The 15,141-nt window shown below is 42.8% G+C and overlaps 1 protein-coding gene and 1 non-coding gene across 2 annotated transcripts; both read left to right on the top strand.

The window, feature by feature from the left end:
* Positions 1-8,205: 8,205 nt before the first annotated feature.
* On the top strand, positions 8,206-14,374 carry LOC123149138 (peptidyl-prolyl cis-trans isomerase CYP59). Its single transcript, XM_044568669.1, has 14 exons — positions 8,206-8,501; positions 9,158-9,262; positions 9,485-9,602; positions 9,694-9,744; positions 9,836-9,927; positions 10,391-10,490; positions 10,635-10,754; positions 10,852-10,929; positions 11,186-11,232; positions 11,312-11,367; positions 12,316-12,356; positions 12,629-12,734; positions 13,375-13,507; positions 13,594-14,374. Exons 1-14 carry the CDS (start codon positions 8,404-8,406, stop codon positions 14,126-14,128), a joined length of 1,680 nt encoding a protein of 559 aa, XP_044424604.1. The 5' UTR covers positions 8,206-8,403; the 3' UTR covers positions 14,129-14,374.
* A 651-nt stretch (positions 14,375-15,025) lies between these two features.
* LOC123155097 (U5 spliceosomal RNA) lies at positions 15,026-15,141 on the top strand. The gene has a single exon (XR_006477217.1). It is a non-coding gene; the product is annotated as a U5 spliceosomal RNA (small nuclear RNA).

The raw sequence follows: 15,141 nt of genomic DNA, 5'->3' as shown, positions 1-15,141 counted from the left end.
TAAAACACTCCTTTATGCTTTGCAGAATAATTCTACATTATTTCCGATCAACAATATGTCATTCACATATACTTATCAGAAATGTTGTAGTGCTCCCACTCACTTTCTTGTAAATACAGGCCTTTCCAAAAGTCTGTATTAAACCATATGCTTTGATCAACTCATCAAAGCGTATATTCCAACTCTGAGATGCTTACACCAGTCCATTGATGGATTGCTGGAGCTTGCACACTTTGTTAGCATTTTTAGGATTGACAAAAACTTTCTGGTTGCATCATATACAACTCTTCTTTAATAAATCCATTAAGGAATGCAGTTTTGACATCCATTTACCAGATTTCATAAAATGTGGCAATTGCTAACATGATTCGGATAGACTTAAGCATCACTACAGTTGAGAAAATCTCATTGTAGTCAACACCTTGAACTTGTCAAAAAACCTTTTGCGACAAGTCGAGCTTTGTAGATAGTAACACTACTATCAACGTCCGTCTTCCTCTTAAAGATCCATTTATTCTCAATTGCTTGCCGATCATCGGGCAAGTCAACCAAAGTCCATACTTTGTTCTCATACATGGATCCCATCTCAGATTTCATGGCTTCAAGCCACTTTGCGGAATCTGGGCTCACCATCGCTTCTTCATAGTTCGTAGGTTCATCATGATCTAGTAGCATGACTTCCAGAACAGGATTTCCGTACCACTTTGGCGCGGATCTTACTCTGGTTGATCTACGTGGTTCAGTAGTATCTTGATCTGAAGTTTCATGATCATTATCATTGGCTTCCTCACTAACCGGTGTAGGTGTCACTGAAACAGTTTTCTGTGATGAACTACTCTCCAGTAAGGGAGCAGGTACAGTTACCTCGTCAAGTTCTACTTTCCTCCCACTCACTTCTTTCGAGAGAAACTCCTTCTCTAGAAATGATCCATTCTTAGCAACGAATGTTTTGCCTTCGGATCTGTGATAGAAGGTGTACCCAACAGTTTCCTTTGGGTATCCTATGAATACACATTTCTCCGATTTGGGTTCGAGCTTATAAGGTTGAAGCTTTTTCACATAAGCATCGCAGCCCCAAACTTTAAGAAACGACAACTTTGGTTTCTTGCCAAACCATAGTTCATACGGTGTCGTCTCAACGGATTTAGATGGTGCCCTTTTAACGTGAATGCAGCTGTCCCTAATGCATAACCCCAAAATGATAGTGGTAGATCGGTAAGAGACATCATAGATCGCACCATATCTAATAAAGTACGGTTATGACGTTCGGACACACCATTACATTGTGGTGTTCCAGGTAGCGTGAGTTTGTGAAACTATTCCACATTGTTTTTAACTGAAGGCCAAACTTGTAACTCAAATACTCTTCTCTACGATCAGATCGTGGAAACTTTATTTTCTTGTTACGATGATTTTTCACTTCACTCTGAAATTCTTTGAACTTTTCAAATGTTTCAGACTTATGTTTCATCAAGTAGATATACTCATATCTGCTCAAATCATCTGTGAAGATCAGAAAATAATGATACCTGTCGCGAGCCTCAATATTCATCGGACCACATACATCAGTATGTATGTTTTTCAACAAATCTATTGCTCGCTCCATTGTTCCGAAGAACAGAGTCTTAGTCATCTTGCCCATGAGGCATGGTTCGCAAGCATCAACTGATTCATAATCAAGTGATTCCAAAAGCCCATCAGTATGGAGTTTCTTCATGCGCTTTACACCAATATGACCTAAACGGCAGTGTTACAAACAAGTTGCACTTATCATTATTAACTTTGCATCTTTTGGTTTCAATATTATGTGTATCACTATGATCGAGATCCAAGGAACTATTTTCATTGGGTGTGTAACCATATAAGGTTTCATTCATGTAAACAGAACAACAATTTATTCTCTTACTTAAATGAATAACCGTATTACAATAAACATGATCAAATCATATTCATGCTCAACGCCAACACCAAATAACACTTATTCAGGTTCAACACTAATCCCGAAAGTATAGGGAGTGTGCGACGATGATCATATCAATCTTGGAACCACTTCCAACATACATCGTCACTTCACCCTTAACTAGTCTCTGTTTATTCTGCAACTCCCGTTTTGAGTTACTAATCTTAGCAACTGAACTAGTATCAAATACTGAGGGGTTGCTATAAACACTAGTAAAGTACACATCAATAACATGTATATCAAATATACTTATGTTCACTTTGCCATCCTTCTTTTCCGCCAATCACTTGGGGTAGATCCGCTTCCAGTGACCAGTCCCTTTGCAGTAGAAGCACTTAGTCTCAGGCTTAGGACCAGACTTGGGCTTCTTCACTTGAGCAGCAACTTGCTTGCTGTTCTTCTTGAAGTTCCCCTTCTTCCCTTTGCCCTTTTCTTGAAACTAGTGGTCTTGTCAATCATCAACACTTGATGCTCTTTCTTGATTTCTACCTTCGTCGATTTCAATATCACGAAGAGCTCGGGAATCGTTTTCGTCATCCCTTGCATACTATAGTTCATCATTAAGTTCTACTAACTTGGTGATGGTGACTAGAGAATTCTGTCAATCACTATCTTATCTGGAAGATTAACTCCCACTTGATTCAAGCGATTGTAGTACTCAGACAATCTGAGCACATGCTCACTAGTTGAGCGATTCTCCTCCATCTTTTAGCTATAGAACTTGTTGGAGACTTCATATCTCTCAACTCGGGTATTTGCTTGAAATATTAGCTTCAACTCCTGGAACATCTCATATGGTCCATGACATTCAAAACGTCTTTGAAGTCCCGATTCTAAGCCGTTAAGCATGGTGCACTTAAACTATCAAGTAGTCATCATATTGAGCTAGCCAAACGTTCATAACGTCTGTATTTGCTCCTGCAATAGGTCCGTCACCTAACGGTGCATTAAGGACATAATTCTTCTGTGCAGCAATGAGGATTTAACCTCAGATCACGGATCAAATCCGCAACATTGCTACTAACATTTTTCAACACAATTTTCTCTAGGAACATATCAAAATAAACACAGGGAAGCAACAACGCGAGCTATTGATCTACAACATGATTTGCAAAATACTACTAGGACTAAGTTCATGATAAATTTAAGTTCAATTTAATCATATTACTTAAGAACTCCCACTTAGATAGACATCCCTCTAATCCTCTAAGTGATCACGTGATCCAAATCAACTAAACCATGTCCGATCATCACGTGAGATGGAGTAGTTTCATCGGTGAACATCATTATGTTGATCATATCTACTATATGATTCACGCTCGACCTTTCGGTCTCCATGTTCCGAGGCCATATCTGCATATGCTAGGCTCGTCAAGTTTAACCTGAGTATTCTGCGTGCGCAACTGTTTTGCACCCGTTGTATTTGAACGTAGAGCCTATCACACCCGATCATCATGTGGTGTCTCAGCACGAAGAACTTTCGCAACGGTGCATACTCAGGGAGAACACTTCTTGATAATTTAGTGAGAGATCATCTTATAATGCTACCGTCAATCAAAGCAAGATAAGATGCATAAAAAGATAAACATCACATGCAATCAATATAAGTGATATGATATGGCCATCATCATCTTGTGCTTGTGATCTCCATCTCCGAAGCACCGTCATGATCACCATCGTCACCGACGCGACACCTTGATCTCCATCGTAGCATCGTTGTCGTCTCGCCAATCTTATGCTTCCACGACTATCACTACCGTTTAGTAATAAAGTAAAGCATTACATCGCGATTGCATTGCATACAATAAAGCGACAACCATATGGCTCCTGCCAGTTGCCGATAACTCGGTTACAAAACATGATCATCTCATACAATAAAATTCAGCATCATGCCTTGACCATATCACATCACAACATGCCCTGCAAAAACAAGTTAGACGTCCTCTACTTTGTTGTTGCATGTTTTACGTGGCTGCTACGGGCTTAAGTAAGAACCAATCTCACCTACGCATCAAAACCACAACGATAGTTTGTCAAATAGACTCCGTTTTAACCTTCGCAAGGACCGGGCGTAGCCATACTTGGTTCAACTAAAGTTGGAGAGGCAGTCGCCCGCAAGCCATCTCTGTGCAAAGCACGTCGAGGGAACCGGTCTCGCGTAAGCGTACGCGTAAGGTTGGTCCGGGTCGTCTCGTCCAACAATACCGCCGAACCAAAGTATGACATGCTGGTAGGCAGTATGACTTGTATCGTCCACAACTTACTTGTGTTCTACTCGTGCATATAACATCAACATCAATAACCTAGGCTCGGATGCCACTGTTGGGGAACGTAGAAATTTCAAATTTTTCCTACGCGCACACAGGATCATGTGATGCATAGCAACGAGGGGGAGAGTATTGTCTACGTACCCAACGCAGACCGACTGCGGAAGCGATGACACGACGTAGAGGAAGTAGTCGTACGTCTTCACGATCCAACCGATCAAGCACCGAAACTACGGCACCTCCGAGTTCGAGCACACGTTCAGCTCGATGATGATCCCCGGACTCCGATCCAGCAAAGTGTCGGGGATGAGTTCCGTCAGCACGACGGCGTGGTGATGATCTTGATGAACTACAGCAGCAGGGCTTCGCCTAAACTCCGCTACAGTATTATCGAGGAATATGGTGGCAGGGGGCACCGCACACGGCTAAGGAATCGATCACGTGGATCAACTTGTGTCAACTTGTGTGTTTAGAGGTGCCCCTGCCTCCGTATATAAAGGATGGAGGAGGAGGAGGCCGGCCAAGGCAAAGGTGCGGCCAGGATAGGGAGTCCTACTAGGACTCCAAGTCCTAGTAGGAGTCCACCAAGAGGGAGGAAGGGAGAAGGAATAGGAGGAGAAGGAGAGGTGGCCGGCCCCCTTTTCCCTAGTCCAATTCGGACCAAAGGGGAGGGGGGGCGCAGCAGCCTATTTCCTCTTCCCACTAAAGCCCATCAAGGCCCATTACTTCTCCCGTAACTACCCGGTACTCCGAAAAATACCCGAATCATTCGGAACCTTTCCGATGTCCGAATATAGTCGTCCAATATATCGATCTTTACGTCTCGACCATTTCGAGACTCCTCGTCATGTCCCCGATCTCATACGGGACTCCGAACTCCTTCGGTACATCAAAACTCATAAACTCATAATATAACTGTCATCGAAACCTTAAGCGTGCGGACCCTACGGGTTCGAGAACAATGTAGACATGACCGAGACACGTCTCCGGTCAATAACCAATAGCGGGACCTGGATGCCCATATTGGCTCCTACATATTCTACGAAGATCTTTATCGGTCAGACCGCATAACAACATACGTTGTTCCCTTTGTCATCGGTATGTTACTTGCCCGAGATTCGATCGTCGGTATCCAATACCTAGTTCAATCTCGTTACCAGCAAGTCTCTTTACTCGTTCCGTAATACATCATCTCACAACTAACATATTAGTTGTAATGCTTGCAAGGCTTATGTGATGTGTATTACCGAGAGGGCCCAGAGATACCTCTCCGACAATCGGAGTGACAAATCCTAATCTCGAAATACGCCAACCCAACATCGACCATTGGAGACACCTGTAGTACTCCTTTATAATCACCCAGTTACGTTGTGACGTTTGGTAGTACCCAAAGTGTTCCTCCGGTAAACGGGAGTTGCATAATCTCATAGTCATAGGAACATGTATAAGTCATGAAGAAAGCAATAGCAACATACTAAACGATCTGGTGCTAAGCTAATGGAATGGGTCATGTCAATCAGATCATTCGACTAATGATGTGACCTCGTTAATCAAATAACAACTTCTTTGTCTATGGTTAGGAAACATAACCATCTTTGATTAACGAGCTAGTCAAGTAGAGGCATACTAGTGACACTCTGTTTGTCTATGTATTCACACATGTATTATGTTTCCGGTTAATACAATTCTAGCATGAATAATAAACATTTATCATGAAATAAGGAAATAAATAATAACTTTATTATTGCCTCTAGGGCATATTTCCTTCAGATGTAGGGCTGGGTTTTAGTTCCTCGATGCATCGATTGTTTATGGCGCACCTCGAGGTAGATACCCCAAAAAAATCTAGGGGATATGGGGGGGGGCAAATATGCCTCATGGTAGGTTTGGTGGTGGCCAGGCATGATGCCAGGTGATGTGAAAAAGGGTGTCGGGTGTTGTTCGTGTGGGTATCGTCGATCAGGAGCTTAATTAGCTTGGATCTGGTTTCAAATATTTGGAGAGTAGCACACGGTGAAGGTGGTGAGCTGCGGGGTGTGCTCATTGGTGCAAGTTGGAGGGGATCATGGCAACTCCAAGTGAAATATTGTGCCGGTATTGAATAGAACGAAGTATAGCGATGCACACTAGCACCATTGACATCAGTGGGTGCATGCACGTGCGTCATTGCGGCGTTGCTCTCCCCCATGGTCTTGGGTGACCAACCAATGGAGATGTTTATTGTTCCCACTCTTTGGACGTGGCTCGCAGCCGACTGTGGTTGGTGGATTGCTGATGAGGGGATATTTGGGCATCTACTTTGGATCATTTAGTGTGCAATGTGTGGAAACGACTATGGTGGCAAGAAGAGCATGGTATTGGTCTGCCATTTTGTCACAAGGCCGGATGCGCAAATCGAAGTTGTCATGTCCCCAACACAGTGGTCCAAAATAAAATGAGTTCATCACAGGAGAAATTGTATTGAAATTAAATAGGAGGTGGTGAGGTTCGAATGGGTTGTTTAGTCCACCACTTGTGGTACTAACCAAACTAATAAGAATACATACCTTTCTCAACATAGTTAGAATGATTGGTGCGTTGGTGGTAGTTCATGATTGTTGAAATTGTTGTATTAACCACGACAGTGATGACTATGTCATTTATGGATGGCCTCGATGGATAATTCTTCTCAAGTTGTGTCAGTTTGTGATGATGGCATAGGTCATGTGGTGGTGCCTTTGTGTGGGGGTGCTATAGTTTTTGTTCTCACCGGTCTATCTTTATGCTAACATGCAACTTTTTTGGATTCATTGGTAAAAGGCAAAATAATTCACCAAGGTTCATGGGCCAAATTGGTCTGTGGGCCTAAGGTTCGGTACACCAAGGTTTTTTGGGCATCTCAAATTTCGTCCAAAGTCTGCATTTTCCTGTGGCGGGCTACTCAAGACCGTCTACCTACGGCCATCAATCTTGAAAAGCGTCATGACCAGAGCAATGGTTGGTGTGCTATGGGCGATGTGCGGGCACTAGTCACATCCTGTTCCGTTGTACCCCGGCTAAATTTCTCTAGAGTTGTGTCAGAGATTGCTTCAGATACAACCAGAATCCTAACTCTATGTTTGATATCCTTACGCTATTAAAATCCACCTGAGGTTAAGAACGGCGTTTAGCTTGAAGAACATTTAGTGCCTTAGCTTGGACGCTTTGGACTATTCAGAATAAGTTGGCTATTGAGGGAACTATCCCATCCCACCGCGCTAACTATATTTTCAAATGGTTTCTATTTATACACCATTGCGATTTGTAGGGAAGAGAAAGGGCAGTGATGCTGTGGCGAACATTCTTCTCAAGATCAAGCAGCTTCACACCTACCACAGGAACCCTTGAGCTAGATCAGCCCGTCTCGGTGCCATGCTAGTGCTCTTCTATGAGTTGCACCTTATGTCCATGAGTTTTTATCTTTGCTTTACTTCCCATCCTTTCGATTCATGGTCTGTATGTATTCTGGTCATTATTGGCTTTATTTGTTTAAAACTGGGCACTTCTTGTGTTCGTTTAAAAAACAAATCACCATCAAACTGAAAAACTAAAGCTCAAAAAATTGGAAATAAACTGGATCTCGAAGCAAAATTTGGATTGACTACCAAATAATTTGAATCGAACATGGACGCTCTCAACAACCGAGCTAACTCAACCCTTTTTACGATTCGAGACAAAAGAAAACTCTTCTAGCCCTATCCTTGTTCTTCTAGTTCTCTCTGAATATCGATGAAATTTTTGTTAAGCGGCCATGACGCTTGTGTACCCAAAGCATGAAGAACTTGCTCGGCCCGCAAAAAAAAAGAACTTGCTCTCTGAATTCCCAACCGTCATGTTTCCAAAGCAAAAAAATCCCAGCCGTCCGATCTTTCACGGACGGCGTCGATCTACTGGATTCCATTCCAGTTCTCCCAGTGACGTACTTTTCCAGAAAACCCTCTCGGGTTTCTGCCTCTCCATCCCAAGCCCTCATCGGCGGGGGTTGTTTCCAGAAAGTTAGGGTTGGGATTGTCACGGCGTGCCCTCCTCGGCGGCGCTCCGCCGGCGCCCGAATCCCCTCTCCAATCCCCAGCGCCACCAAAGTCCCGCCGCCTCCTCGGCCCCCCTCCCGCACCGCACCCGCCGCCGCCGTTCGCTTGCCGCCGGCGAGGGGCCAAGATGTCGGTCCTGATGGTCACGAGCGTGGGCGACATCGAGCTGGATCTCCACACCGACCTGTGCCCCCTCACCACCAAGAACTTCCTCAAGCTCTGCAAGTAAGCAGCCGTACATAGGGCTCGTTCTCTGTGCGGTTTCGTTCGGTCTGTATGCGCCACACGGCCGGCTTTTGATTGATTTCGTCTCTGATTAAGCGGGCAAGTTCGCTACCAGTTTGGCTGTAATTTAGTGTTGTGCGGCGCCTGGATTGATTCGAGATTGCCTGTAGCTGTAGGTGCGACTCGCGTGTTCCCGTAGTTCTGCGAATCCTCCTCCGGTGCTCGTGCTGTTTCTGGTTGCTTAGTGATACTGTGAACATCTTATATGAAGGTCAGCTGCATTGGGGATAAGCGGATTGGCGTCTAATTTTACCTCATTTCAAGCAAGTGGAGCTCTAGTCGCCATCTTAGGGTGCATTAGAGGATTGCTATCTGATGCCTGGTGCTGTTATGTTTCATTCATAATTATCTATGACATCTTCAGAACTGAATTGAGATTGTGCTGCGGGCCTTGTGCGCCTTATTGTGATGTAGCACTTTGTTTGTTTCTAGTGGCTTGTTTCCACCCCGCTGTAGATTTAGGATTCCAAATTACAGTGATTACAGATGTGTCTGCTGTTCTTACCACACATAATGGACGGCAGGAGCTGATGCAGTGAATCGATTATTAGTAATCAGGGTACTCATTCTTTGACATTATGCTTTGACTTACACAGAATGAAGTATTATAATGGGTGTCTGTTCCACAAGGTCGAGAAGGATTTCTTGGCACAATCTGGAGACCCGACTGGAACTGGCAGTGGTGGTGATTCCGTGTACAAGTGAGCATTGTTTTACCGAACTCTCAATATGTGTTTCCCCCAACTTATGTTTTTGTGTGCGCGCACGTGTGTGTGTGTGTGTGTGTGTGTGTGTGTGTGTGTGTGTGCGCGTGTGCGTGCTCTGAACCATACAATTTGGTCTTTTGTGTTCGATATTTACTTGAATTTAGTCTGGCTACTACTGCCAAAGATATGTCTGAAAGCTGAATCTTCTTTCTCCAGGTACCTTTATGGTGATCAAGCTCGATTTTTTAATGATGAGATCCGTGCAGAATTAAGACACTCAAAAACTGGCACTATTGCCATGGCAAGTGCTGGTGAGAATTGCAATGCCTCACAGGTACAATATTACATCGCTACTGATCTTTAATTTTTGAGGACATACATCTGCCTGTTTTTAACTTCTTAATATCTATGTTTGATTTTTTTAGTTCTACATCACCTTGCGGGATGATGTCGATTACCTTGACGACAAGCACACGGTTAGTAGAACCTTGTTCACTGTTTTTTTCTGGCTGGTGAGAGGTTGATAATTTCTTCAGTGAGTTCATCGCTTTGTTCTGTCAATTGCAGGTCTTTGGGACAGTTGCTGAAGGTCTTGACACACTGACAAAGATAAATGAAGCATACGTTGATGATAAAGGAAGACCGTTTAAGGACATAAGGTAGTTTCACACCTTTGGTAAATTGCATAGTTAGGACATACTCCCTCCGTTCCAAAATAGATGACTCGACTTTATACTAACTTTAGTACAAAGTTAGTACAAAGTTGAGTCATCTATTTTGGAACGGAGGGAGTAGTATCTGCCAAAGAACGTGGAAGTTTGATTTGGTGCCCCGGAGAGCCAAAAGTTTGCCATTCTTCTGAAACTCTGGCTGCTTAATAAGAATTATGTGCTATGTGGTTTGATTCTAAAATTTTAGGTTATGTTCTATCTATCTATCCTGCTTTTCATTTTGGAGCCAAGTGTGGCCCAAACCTGAGCTGCCAATTCGATCTGCAAAATTTGGCTTGGTTTCCATGGGATACATTTGGGCACACACCAACAGACCTCTTTTTCTTTTCCAGCATTAATTTGCTTTCATTCTTTCTGCCTGCTGAGCGTTTGCTAAAATTTTAATTGATAGGATTAAACATACATATATCTTGGATGATCCTTTTGATGATCCTCCTCAGCTTGCTGAACTTATTCCTGAGAATTCTCCATTGGGAAAGCCACGTGATGAGGTAAGTCGAGTACTTGAGTTATGCCATTTGTGTTTATTTCAGTAAGATTTCGAGTATGAATGCCCTGTCTCAGTAACATCCTTCACCATATGAAAGTTGGTTTATCAATGCCATATTTTGCCTTCTTGGTGTGCAAATACACAGGTTGCAGAAGAGCGCCTAGAGGATAGCTGGGTCCCTCTAGATGAAACAGTGGATCCTGGTCAGCTTGAGGAGCTGATCCGCTCTAAAGAAGCACATGCTAATGCAGTGATCCTTGAGAGCGTAAGTCCTGGTGCCATATCAAAACCAACACCTTACTTGTTAGTACTCCTAGTTACCATGTCGTGTTTATGACTGATGAAACACCTGTTTTATTCAGGTTGGAGACATTCCAGATGCTGAGGTCAAACCACCAGATAATGTTTTATTTGTTTGCAAACTCAACCCAGTGACACAGGTTAGTATTAGTTTCTAACTGTTTGCATAGTTTTCTGCTCCTTTACATCTTTCTCATATTTATGTTATCATCCTGCTTTGCACACAGCTTGACATTAAGTACATTCGCGCTGCCTCTACGTGTAAATTTTATTCTGAAACTGTCATGGTTACGTTGCTAATTATTTGGACATCCTAACTGAACTTGTTACTTTTTGCCCATTGCTTTTTAACAATGTTTCTGGATAAGTAAGTTGGCTACTAAAATAATTTTGCAGGATGAAGATTTATATACAATCTTCTCGCGTTTTGGAAGTGTGACATCGTGAGTGTCTTTCTTAATCTCAACTAACACATGCATCTCCTCGTTTATGCTGTCCTTAACTTAACATACTTGGTTGCAGAGCTGAAATAATTCGTGACTTCAAGACTGGGGATAGTTTATGCTATGCTTTCATTGGTATGCTTGGCCCCTCTAAACTTTTATACTACCGTGATATACCGCGAGGAAGTAATCCTGTAGAAATAGCAATGTTTTATTTATGTAGGGAATCTTGGTTCCAGTTTGTCAATCGAACAGTTGCATAGGTCTGGCCATTTAGGCCTACAATATGGTCGATGGGGTATGCACGTTTAAGTTTCAAATGTTACTAGCCATGGATACAATCGCATCATGTAGTTTGCCAACAAACTGGTAAATGAATGTGTTGTCGATTAGCAGCAGCAGGGAGTCCAAACAAAGGGAGATTTATGCATGTTTGATGTTACTAGTTATGGATAGAATTGTAGAGTGTAGTTCGCCAACTAACTGGTTAATGGACAAAAATGTCTTGGGGATTAGCACCATGAGGGATGCCAACAGAGGAAGACTGCTAGTCTATGAGGGAACACTACTGTATTAAGGATGTATATGATTATGTAGGAGTCTAACATGTTTGGACTTCACATCATGGTAGGGCGTACCTAATGGCTACCCATGCACTATATAAATAAAGATGCTATTTCGTAATCAACCCAGTATGAAGAATTCTACTTTCTCCCACTCCAACCTTTGTCTACCTATCTTCCTACAGCCATTCCATCTGGCTATCTTCAGCAAGGTAGTTATATTGTTGTGAATCAAGGTTCAGAACAAAATTCGTTAACAAGCAACTTTGTGGTTGCTTGATGCCCAACAACTGGATGCTCGTTGAAGAAAACAGGAAATAATAAACATAAATGATATTAGCTACTTGTGCAACTTCAGTGTGATTACTTTTATTTTAAATAATAAATGAAAATCTTAGATGCAGAGAAGGTTCTAGATGGCACAATTGTCAACTACTCAACTTTGACGACACTTGTTCCACCTGTATTAATCATCCTAGATGCACATTCCTAACAGTTTCTCTTGATGATCTTTTGTCAGAATTCGAGGCAAAGGAGGCATGCGAACGTGCATATTTCAAGGTTAGCATCGAACCTGTATTCCTGTAATTATACTCACAGCTCCTTCTATCATAATTGTCCACTAATTTGCATTTAGTTACTTATAAGAGTTTGTGCACTAGTGTACTATGCCAGTTACTCTTCATTGATGAAAGTCACAAAATTGTTGGTGCTTCGACAATTCAGTGTCGTCTTACAATGTTTACCTATGCCCTACAATTTCATTGATTATTGGTAATTTCCTACGGTAGCACTATCTAGGAAACACTACTTATTCAATGATGTGCTTGCAGATGGATAATTGCCTGATTGATGATCGGAGGATCCATGTTGATTTTAGCCAAAGTGTTTCAAAATTGTGGGGTCAGTTCAGACAAAGTAAACGAAATGGAAATAAAGGTATAGCTCCTGACTGCGGAATTTTTCTTCATGATATTATTTTATTGTCGTGAAATGTGGATTCTCTTTATGAGTAAAACGAAGCTCTGATGATTAGTTGGGTATGGGTACTATCACACAACAGCATTAGATGAGAACCGATTATGTGTCCTACAACATCCGAAGGGAAATGTGAATTTGTTTAAGAAAACTTGTGAAATTGAACTCTACTGCAAACCTAATTCTTATTCCTTTGTGAAATCACATAGGTGGAACATAGTCAAGGATATAGGAGTTCCTTTACAACCAAATATGGCATCATTCATACTATGTTAAATGGCTCTTGTTAAATTTGTTATAAAAAACTTTTGGAGCATGCTGAGGATACCCAGAGAAGTGCCTGGAAAATGTTATCAGTGACCAATAATATCTATTGGATTGGCAAGTATCCTAAAATTTTGTTAGACGATTGGAGATATGAACAAGTAGCCGCACGTTTTTCTGCCACTTGTTCATATCAGAAATGTGTGGCAAGTTCTCCTTGGGCTTTACAACGTGTATCTACAATTCTGATATTATGCCCGTCATCTTTATTATTTCTTGTTCACCATGTAGAAACTCTCAAATGAATAATATGTGACTCTGTTATTTCTTATTGCAGATGGTTGCTTCAAGTGTGGTGCTCCAGATCACATAGCCCGAGATTGTGACCAGGATGGTGAGCAGAAACCTAAAGCCCCAAATTATGTTCTGAAAGATGATAACACTCAGCGAGGCGGGAATAACCGTCGAAGGTCACTCTTCATCTCTTTTCTTAGACAATTGCTTTTAGCTTTTACAGCGTTGTTACGTGCTCTGACAATCTACTCTCATGTTGCAGTTATGATTTCGTCTTTGAGGATGATACTGCTCATCGGAATACTGACCGAAGAAAGGTTCAAAAAGTAGATGACCAGAGATCGCAGCTACCGCCTCGTGGCGACCGCGATAGGAACAGCAGCAGGGAGAGAAGTCAGACCGACGAGAAAGGAGGCCGGCAAAGCAAAGAGGGTGTTGTGAGCCGAGGAGGTCGGAGGCCAGAAGACCACCACAGTCACGACAGATCTGGTGGTCGAGGCTCTGGTAGGCACGACGACCGTGACTACAGCAAGCAACATAGCAGGAGCAGAAACATGGATGGCGGTGAAGAAGACTACAAACGGAGATCAGGAGCTGGTCGATACGACAGGGATGATAAGCCCGACGGTGACCGGCGCCACCGGGACGATGATGACCGTGGGAAGGGCGATCGTCACAGGAGAGACGAGCGTGACCGCAGGGCACGGAGCCCTGATGCTGATAGACATAGAAGGGAAGACGCCGGACACCGCGAGGTCAGCAGGCACAGGGAGAGGCGGCACCGGGATGATAGATAGATGTTGGCTGCTGTATCGCCTGCCAGTTTTGCCCTCGCCAATTTTCTGCTTACGCAGAGTTTACGATGTAGCTTGAAAGGCGTAGACTGTACAATATGGGAGAACGGAAAGTTTTCATCACATGTTCATTTTCAGAATGTTGTTTTTAGATTAAAAAAAGGACGTTTTGTTGTGCGGAATCGAACCGGTGGGCTCAGCTTTCAACAGTTTATAACTGATCTCCCGTGTGCTGTACTAATGTTCTCATCTGCCGCGAACATTTCTGCTCGTTTCTGCAATTCTTTGCAAGTGAAATGAGAACCTTAACTTACCTTTTTCTTCCAGTGATTTTTTTTGACAAGTGAAATGAGAATGTTATCAGTTTTATGCTTAAAGTTCTTTTGGGCATTGTTTGGTTAGTAGGCATTTTTTTATAAAAGAAATAAAAGGGTTATTACGGGTCTGGCAAATGTGGTTTCTTTGTCAAATAGCCTAACGCCGTTATTGCTTGTCCTTTTTTCTCCACAAAGTTCAGTTATGAAAAGGGACAAGTGTTCACAAAATTTCTCAAGTATGTTCAATAACCTTTTTGAGGGGATCTTGCATGTTAGATCATTTTGCGTGGCAGATTTAGCTGTTTTTTAAGAGCAAGATCGCTTTACTAATCCAGTATTTTGTGTATGGTAGATTTTTTTTTTCTTTGAGCGTTCTGGAGTGGAAAGGAAGAGAATGGTGCAAAGCCTGAAGTCCAGCCCAACTGGCTTTAGCGATGCTTGAGGCCCATGTGAGAAAACCTGGCATGGCAGCACTCCCCGGGTCTGACAGAAGTTGGAATAGTCCCACATCGCTCGCGAAGGAGGAGCTCCCCTGCCATCCCGCTACATATAGGCCGGCACCGTCTTCGTTTCAAACTCAAGCAGCTGCGTGGTGGGCACAAAGCGAACTATTCTTTCGCCTTTTACTAAAGAATACCGTGTGCACGCCACACATGTGCAGCATACTCTAATTTTTATAAAGGGGTGGCCTCCTCTCTT

Source organism: Triticum aestivum, chromosome 7A, assembly GCF_018294505.1.
Source record: "Triticum aestivum cultivar Chinese Spring chromosome 7A, IWGSC CS RefSeq v2.1, whole genome shotgun sequence".
Classification (NCBI taxonomy): Eukaryota; Viridiplantae; Streptophyta; class Magnoliopsida; order Poales; family Poaceae; genus Triticum; species Triticum aestivum.
This window is presented reverse-complemented; position numbering and strand designations above follow the sequence as displayed.